At 51.8% G+C, this 9097-nt stretch overlaps 1 protein-coding gene across 2 annotated transcripts; it reads left to right on the top strand.

Annotated features, from left to right (window-relative positions):
- The first annotated feature begins 241 nt into the window (after positions 1 to 241).
- On the top strand, positions 242 to 7298 carry ULBP3 (UL16 binding protein 3). Of its 2 annotated transcripts, XM_026454396.2 has the most exons (5): positions 242 to 457; positions 4016 to 4279; positions 4504 to 4776; positions 5467 to 5595; positions 6840 to 7298. In XM_026454396.2, exons 1-5 carry the CDS (start codon positions 274 to 276, stop codon positions 6848 to 6850), a joined length of 861 nt encoding a protein of 286 aa, XP_026310181.1. In that variant the 5' UTR covers positions 242 to 273; the 3' UTR covers positions 6851 to 7298. The 2 variants fall into 2 exon arrangements, with proteins under 2 accessions (XP_026310181.1, XP_026310180.1); XM_026454395.2 differs by lacking the exon at positions 6840 to 7298 and having other exon boundaries at positions 5467 to 6445.
- Positions 7299 to 9097: the final 1799 nt, after the last annotated feature.

Below are 9097 nucleotides of genomic sequence, written 5' to 3'. Positions count from 1 at the left end.
TTGGCGACAGGAGGCCGCTGTCAGGCCACGAGCCAGGGCCGGGATGGGGCGGAGCATCCCCAAACAAGAGCAGGCATAGTCTCCCCGGGTCCCAGCCCGGGGTGGGGCGGGGAAGGGCGGGACGGGGCGGGATAGGGCGGAGCATCCCTCCAAACTTGGGCAGGCGTAGGCTCTCCTGGATCCCGAGGCGGGGCGGGACGGCACAGGCGTCGTGGGGCGGGACGGGACGGAGAGGGGCGGGACGGGCCCGACCATACTCAACCACTAGCAGGCATGGGAGGTGGAAGTGATTCATCCGCTGGTCCCGACATCTACTGCTCCGCCGGTCGGCACATAGACCGCTCCTCGAGTCAGCTGCGCTCCAGGTCAACAATGGCAGTGGCCGCCAGCCTCGCGATGCTTCTGTGCCTCCTGACTCTGTACCTGCTATCCAACTGGTCCGGGACGGGGCGGGCCGGTGAGTTTGGGGATGGAGCCTCAGCGGGACGGGGGCCAAACCTGGGGGGCTGTGGACTGCAGAGCGTTTCAGAGGAGAGAGGCTTCTAGAAGGATCGGCGCGATCTCCCCGGACTGCCCCCTCGCTCAGTTCCCATTCGTTGCTCTTTTTCGCCAGGTCCGCTTCCTGAGGCTGCTGCTTGCCCCGCAGGGCAGGAGGGGGGTCAAAGAAGGCGAAAAAGGAACCGCAGGAGGGTGGAGGGGCCAAAAAGCTGCAGAGGGTTAGGTGGGGAGGGGATCCCTTGGTGGAGCCCTGCAGCCCCACTCGCCCTCGGGAAGGAGAAACCAGAGCCCCTGGAACCCGAGCTGGGGTCAAGACAGGGGTGAAGGGGGGTTCCACAGAGACGCGATCACTGACGCCACAACCAGCCACAGGTCTGCTCTTCTCTCACCGGCTCTCTACCACACAAACCCTCCAGCATCCCCAGGGCTCCATGCCTTGGAACTTCCCCCTGCGCTTTGCTGCAGACACTCAACTGCCGCCGGTTCAGCAGACACTTCCTACTGGCGTGTCTCAGCAGACACTTCCTACTCCTCCCCTCACTATTCACTTCCACTACCCAGAAGGCATCCCCATCTCAGCCCAGCCCTGTCACCTCACAGGCCTCCCTCACCTCCCCATCCAAGACGGTGCCCTTAGCACCTCCCCCACCAAATAACACCTTCACTCGCTTTGCCTGAGCACACACCCCAGCGGACACACCCCAGCAAATACACCCCACACTTTCCACAAAACGTAATGCAGGGGGGATGGGAAGCACGATGTCCCCCAGGATGACCCTGGGAGCGCCCCTGAGTAGAGGCGCCCACTACTGCCCAGACCCGCCTGTTCTTCCTACTGGGGAGCCAGTGTCATATAGAGTAGTCACTAAGCAGACAGGTATCAGCAAACCCTTTCTAGAAAGGAAAGGCTGAAGGCAATTTGGTCCTTGCTGGCCATGGGTACTCTGTGTGTCAAGTCCTGTCCGTTTGTAGAGCAACAGCAGGCAATGGCAACCTGCAAATAAAAGGGAGATCAGATGTGGACACCATCCTAGGTTGCTGACCCCAGATGAGAGCACATGCTGTGTCCTGGCAATTGCTGCCCCATCCCCTAGGGTGTCATCTCCAAGTGGTGTAAGTTGAAGAGTCACAGGTGTGTCCGACCCTGCCTGTGTCTTCTGGGTGTTGTGGGTGTGATGCATATGAGTGGAGGTTCTATGGTTCGGGGTCAATGCTCCCCTGCTTTGCTGCTGAGTGGCATCATCGGTCCCTCGGGGCGATCAGGGACCGTCCCTGAAGCCTCAGGTGTGAGCTGAGGGTGTGGGGTGCACCCATGTGGTGTCCTGGAGATCGGGGCCAACTGTTTGTGCAGCTTCTTGGTTCCCTGTGGCCCTGCTCCAGCCCATCCCAGGAGACCCACCTGTGTCTTTTCACTGCCGGGCCTATCTTCCTAATGACATAAAGGGTGAGGAGCACACCCTGTGATGGGCAGCTCTGAGACTGTGTGGTCACTGCCCTCCCATAGCTGGAGGCCCATCTCCACCAGGACCCAGGACCACACCTGGAGCCACTTTTAAGTGAGGGGATTTCATTGCTGTGAGTGGCACAGCCTTGCTTCTGAGCACTAGGGGACCCTGTTGTGATTCTGTGGTTGGGAATAGCCATGAAATCCACATAGCACCTTTTCCAACCACACATGCCTCTGGGATCTTAGGGAGTCCAGGGTCAAAAAGCCATAGTGGCAGGTCCAGCAACACTCCTCATGAGAGTGTGTATGGCTGCATCCCAGCTACCAGAGCAGCATTGAGTAGTGACAGGGGAGGTCATATGACCAGCACAACCTATAATAGTTACTACATTAACTACAAACACTCTCCATTCCCGGTAGAAATCCAGGAAATGTGAAATTACCATCGAATGGGTCTATGAACCCAGCACATCCCTCTAAGCTGGACCTGACACAGGTGTCTGTCTGTTACTTTGCTCCAAATGCACCTTATCAGTAACAGGGGAGCAAGTTAATGCTTCACATCCCGGGGAAGAGCTCAGATCGCACACTGTGTCCACTAGGAGTGTCTGGGTATTTGCTGTTTCATGGTGTACAGTTACCAGAGTGAATGTCCTTCTTGCTCTGTGGGGGAGGCTGAAGCAGTCATTGCAGTTGCTGTGGGGTTGAAGGGGCCCACCAGGGGCTCTGGGCTCTCCTTCTAGTAAGGGACTCTGCATCTGAGATGTGGCTCAGTTCTCAAAGCTGGGCAAAGGAGCTCAGTTATTTCCTGGGGTGACAACTTTCAGCCACCTGGTCATCCATCCTTGCATTTTGTCTTTGTGGTAATTATTTAAATCTAGTAGTATCCAGGTGGAGTCTCCATCTCTTTTGGATCTTGGACCCTTTTGTTCTATGGGGCATAGCTTTGTAAGACTGAGGTCCCCAGCTGGCATTGTGACTTCTCTAATTATTTCCATCATTGCACCCTCCTTCCTCTTGACAGTTGACGGCCTCCACTTGAGATCTGTTATTTCAGGATTTTCCATCCCCATTACTACCGGGAGCCCATTTCAGGAAGAGCATCTCCTACCCCTGACCCTGGCCTTCAGCAACAGGCATCCCTGAGATCTGTTATTTCAGGATTTTCCATCCCCATTACTACAGGGAGCCTATTTCAGGAACAGCATTCCCTACCCCGACCCTGGCGTTCAGCAACAGACATCCCTGAGCTTCTTGACAATCAGCTGCCTCCTCTTGAGATCTCTTATTTCAGGATTTTCCACCCCCATTACTACCGGGAGCCCATTTCAGGAAGAGCATCTCCTACCCCTGACCCTGGCCTTCAGCAACAGGCATCCCTGAGCTGTTGGGCAGCAGCTTGACAGTCTGCTGCCTTCTCCTGGGGCTTTCTTTATATGATGGGTAAACAGGAGTCTTCTAGGCTTCCCTTGAGCACAGAGGGTGGACATTGTTCTGGATTGCATACTGCAGTCACTGTGGCATGGGCACTTCTCTTAGTCTTTTGTTCCTTCCTCTACAACCTGCCATGTAAGACCTGGGTTTTCTGTTTCATGCGGTGTGAGTCATTCCTTTCTCCAAGGTTCCAAGGGCAACCTCCTAGCAGATGACCACATTCCAGGGAACTTACCATATCTTGTTACCCATAATAAATGCACTCACCCTTATCTGATGTTGACTACCCATTACACCACGCTCCAACATCCTCAGGGTGCCTTCCCACACTCTTCTGCCTCCTGCAGTCTACTTGGGCTGCTCCTGAAGATCCTGCCATATAAGTCCTTCCTCCTATAGTGGCCTGCCACCACCCTGGCAGGGTCCTGTGCTGACGGATGTGAGTATAGGTCTGGGCAGAGTGGGGAGATGGACATGTTGGCAACCCATGGTTCCTCCACAGGCAGAGACCACCGTCCAGGAAGAGAAATCCATGCTCTGCCAGCCCAGCCCTTCAGGGAACCCTCCTGCTGTCACAGTGTTTGGGGTCGTTCCCCCACACCAACACTCACCAGTGTTTTTTCTTTTTTTCCATAGATGCTCACTCTCTCTGGTATAACTTCAACATCACTCATTTGCCCAGACATGGACAACAGTGGTGTGAGGTCCAGGGCCAGGCTGATCAGAAGAATTTTCTCTTCTATGACTGTGGCAGTGACAAAGTCTTATCTATGGGTCACCTAGAAGAGCAGTTGGATATCACAGATGCCTGGGGAAAACAATTGGAAATGCTGAAACAGGTGGGACAGAGGCTCAGAATGGAACTGGCTGACACTGAGCTGGAGGATTTCACGCCCAGCGGTGAGTGGAGGAGACCAAGGACAGAAGGGAGCAGAGTGTGGGCTCAGGGACTGCACTTTGTGTGGGGAGAAAAATTAGACATGGGACCACCATGAAGCCCAGCAGCAAGGGCAGGACTTGGAGGAGACAACAGGACCAGATGAGAAGGGTCTCAGCATAGGAGGATGTGGGACAGGGAAGAGAATGTGTAAAGACCAGAGCTGATCTCTTTCTGATTGGGGCAGGACCCCTCACACTGCAGGCCAGGATGTCTTGTGAGTGTGAAGTCGATGGACCCATCCGTGGATCTTGGCAATTTAGCTTCAGTGGACAGAAGTTCCTCCTCTTTGACTCAAACAACAGAAAGTGGACAGTGGTTCAGGCTGGAGCCAGGCGGATGAAAGAGAAGTGGGAGGACAGCAGACTAACCATGTTCTTCCAGAAGGTCTCGATGGGAGACTGCAAAACCTGGCTTAGGGACTTCCTGATGCACAGGAAGAAGAGGCTGGAACCCACAGGTAACTGACAGGGGAGCACTGGGAGCACCCTGGGGATGCCATCGAGTTACACCCTTGTCTGTGAGTGAGTATGGTGGGTGTGGGTATATGGGTGAGAGTGGGTGTGAGTCTATGTGTGTGTGAGCGTGAGTGTGTGAGTGAGTGTAAGAACGTGAACCCCTCATGGGGGGCTCCTCCTTGGGGTGCCTGGACTCTTCCATCCTCTTCTCTCTCCCTCCTGACTCCTTCCTCACTGCACTTGCTTTTGCTCCACTCACTGTGGATTTCTTGCCAGCCTCGAAACTGTAGGCGTCATTGTGTTTCTGGACCTTTCTCCTTAGATTTCCCTCCACCTAGGATTACTTTTCCTTTCCTCTCCCTTGGTCTTTTTCTAGAAATCCATCAAAACCACCTCAAATGCCAGCCCCGAGACTCTCCTGTCCCCGACCCTGGGGCATCACCTCCTCTTTCACCAGAGCAGGAGGGTGGGCTGTGCTGTCACCTTGCTTCCCTCAGCAGCTGTGTGAGCTCCCTGAGGACAGGGACACCCCCTCTCCCTTCCTACCCCAGGACCTGTCACAGCGGCTGCCCCACAGCAGGGGAGACAAATCCTCTGCCTTCCAGGATGACCTGGGGCAGCAGGAGCTGAGGAGGTGTCTCCTCAGATTTGGGGCGTGGACAAGGGCTGTCACTCCTGTGTTTCCGTTTCAGCACCACCCACCGTGGCCCCAGGCACAGCCCATACCAAAGCCATGGCCACCAGCCTCAGTCCCTGGAGCCTCCTCATCATCCTCTGCTTCATCCTCCCTGGCATCTCAGCAGAGTCCTTTAGAGTGACAGGTACTGTGGGCAAAACTGTGAGGGGAACAAGAGACCGATAGGGGAGGTGGGGGGAAGGCAAAGGAGAATTCCCAGAGCCCCACCCCTCCCCATGGCCGGGATCTTTTCATCCTGACATGAGACAGATGAATGAGACCTGGTGTCGCCTGTTGGCAGTGACCTGGGTAGCTCAACTTTGGGTTCTGATGGATTCTCACCATCGGGGCCAGAGGGAAAGGGAGGGGCCCATACCAAGGCTCAGGGCCTGTTGAGCTTGAGAGGGTTTAGACAATTCAGGCCTGTTTCAGAGCAGGTTTCTATTCAGGAAGGGTAGGGGCGTGTGGCCTGCAGGCAGCAGGAACTCAGGCATGGGCGGTCCGCACAATAGGAGAGGAGCAGTATGGCCACTTCACCTAGGATGTCAAGGGAAGGGTGTCCCTGGAAGAGGCTAAGAAGAGAGAGACCTGGGGGAATTCCAGGATGAGGGGGCCGTGAGGGCCTTGGCCCACCCAGTTTCTCCCAGTTCCTAAAGCTGCATTTCCAGAGAAAGCACCTTGAGTCCCAGCAGTTAAGGTGGAAGGTGAAGAGTAGAGCTTGTCCAGGACGAGGTTTAGGAAATGGCCAAGCCCCTTGGACCCATGGGATTCCTGGCCGGACCCTGGGGTGATGCCCCTGCCATTCTGCCTCCTGCACACTCCAGATCCTGAGCCAGCTGATGGCCCTGCCTGGAGCAGAGTGGACTCAGACAGGGAGGCTGAGCTGCTGCTAGAGGTCCATGGTTGCCACTGAGCTTGGCTGGGAATGAATGGGGCGAGGCAGGGGCAGTCCCATTCAGAGCTATGGGTGCAGCTCCCAGGGTGAGGAGAGTATGAGAGCGAAGGGGAAAGAAGGAGGTTTGCCTGCAAGCCCACCCAAGGCCAGGGAACATGGATCCAGAGACCTCTCTTTGGACAGGGCTCCCCCAGGTCCTCTATACCCTTCTATGAGAGAGAGGATCAGGCCCTGAGTGAGGGTGCAGACCCCTCATTACCAGCCTCAGTTCTGAGCCCCTGTGGGCTGTAACAGGACCTGGGCTGGCTCTGTGTTGTGGTGAAGGAGGGAGGAGGTTGGGACAGGCTGCACAGCCAAGGGTAGGGTTGGAGGGAAAAACATGTTCCTTATTTGGGGGAGAAGCTCCGAAATGGGGAGGGTATGGGAGGGATCACCCAGGAGAACAGACACCGTTTTTTCTCAGCCACTTAAACCAGCACTTCATCTTTCCCAAGGTGGAAGATGATACCAGGAAGCCTTTGTTAGCCTCGTCTGGTTCCCGCTCTCCCTTCAGAGAGGGTGCCTGTCTACTCACCACTGTGGCTTACTGGACAGCCAGGAGTTCAAGCCTTAGCAAACCCACCGGCCCCCAGCAGATGATGAGGACATTGTAGACTCAACATCTCATGCCAGTCATTACCTTTGCTGATGATCCTAGCAGCCATTTTTCTTAACATCTTCTGCCACTTTCTTTTGGTGCTAATGGATGGAATTCCTGTATAAGTTTTAACTGAACAAGAAATCTCAGCAAAAAGCATTTTATTTCTACTTCTTTGATTGTGGAAAAGCAGACACTTCTCTGAAGCATGACCTTATTCTTCTAAACGGTATTGCTGGTAAAATAGCATGGTGGACTTCAGGCCTCAGGGATCCTTTCCATGCACTGACCAAGAATTGTATAAATCCTTTTTATTGTTATGTTTTTTTTTTTTTTACATTTTCTCATTCTGTCAACCATATTGGAGTGAAGTGGCATAGTCATCACTCACTGTAATCTCTAACTCCTGGGCTCAAGTGATCCTCTAGGCTCAGCCTCTAGAATAGCTGGGACTACAGGTGCATGCCACCATGCCCAGCAATTGTTTTATTTTTAGGTAGAGATTGGGTCTTCCTACGTTGCCCAGGCTGGTCTTCAACTCCTGGCCTCAAGCAGTCCTTTTATCTTTGCCTCCCAATTGCTCTGGGATTACAGACCTGAACCACAGTGTCTATTGTAGAAATTTTTAAGTATTTAATATGAAAATGTATTACATTCATGATTATTTTATTTAGTAATTTATTAGACTGTATTTATAGTTAAATAAAGATAATCTATTTTCAAAGAACCTTATTGACTTTGGAATTTTGGTTTGTAACTCAGTAGAGAATTAATGGGATTTCATTCTTCTGCCATGTTATGTTTAGTAATACACCTAGGTTGCTGCTAGATATCTTCTGGTGACAGAGACTTTAAAGATCACTCTTAATTTACAAGCAGCCTGGCTGTCAGTCTTCACCACTGTCCTGATGCCCTGGGGGCCGGCAGGTATTCCTGCCTCTATCCCTGCTTCCAGAATGTGATGCTTTCTGGTTTGTCCCCAGCCCACTCCATGCTTGGCAGTGGCTTTTCTCATCATTCTTCAGCCCTGACCATGCTCACTTCTAGTAGAAGAAATCCTCACCACAGATACATCTCTGTTTTTAAAAGTAATTCTATTCCCCCATAGACAAAAAATCAGAAGCAGAATATATAAATAAAATGCACCTAATTCTTGGGCAAATGTTATGAGCAGTTCAGAGATGCTGAACAAACCTGTGAAAGCTTTCATATATCTAACACAATCAAGAGAAAAACGGTCTACCCCTGTACACCCTTCCTACTGACAAATGTTTTTAATCTGTCTCTACTAATTGGTGGATAGGAAATGAAATATCAGAGACTTCTTACATTGTGGGTAGGACTCCAGATTGAATCACTTCTTTGATGTCTACTCAGGCAGTATCCAGGACAGTGGACGTTCATCCCACTAACCAGCAATCCCAAAGTCAGTTCCAGGCAGAAAACATGTTCCAGAGAGTATGGAGATACGAGACTGCTGACTGTGCTATTCATTGTCATAGCAAAAAGATGGCCATGAAATATTCCAGTACAGTACAGGATGTTTTTCAATGTTGATGAGAGATTTCTCTTTCACTCTACATTAGACTACAAAATCTGAACTAGCAAAAATGAAACCATCCAAATGCTGGATGAAAATGTTAAACTTTTCCAACATGTTAGTGAGGATTTATCATTTACAGATAATAAAAATAACCACATCACTCCAGATCACTTTCCATATTTCCAAAAATATGCAGATCAATCAATGGGACAAATAGAGCACCATTATGTATGTATTTAGGAAAACAAGGGAGTAGGAAATGCCCGCATCCATCAGCTCCCTGGATAATTGCTGAACCCGGAGTGGCATCTGAGCATGAGATGGTCATAATGTCTGCAGTGAAATCTAATTTGGAGTTTGCACAGGGGTTATCTGGAGAGTGTCCTGGTTTGCAAGGAAACCATAGTAAAGTCTGGGGCATGAGGTGGCATCTCTAAGATGGGGCATCAGCGTGACAGCTCACTCTCAAGTAGTGCAGGAAGAGAAGTTCTCCATAATGTGCTTGTGACCACTCTGTTCATTCTGCTTGTTTCATTTTCTTTTTTTTACTAGTTGAAAATAGAAATTTAAGA

The sequence above is a fragment of the Piliocolobus tephrosceles genome, chromosome 5 (assembly GCF_002776525.5).
Source record: "Piliocolobus tephrosceles isolate RC106 chromosome 5, ASM277652v3, whole genome shotgun sequence".
NCBI lineage: Eukaryota > Metazoa > Chordata > Mammalia > Primates > Cercopithecidae > Piliocolobus > Piliocolobus tephrosceles.
Note: the sequence above shows the minus strand (reverse complement) of the source record. Positions and strands in the feature narration are given on the sequence as shown.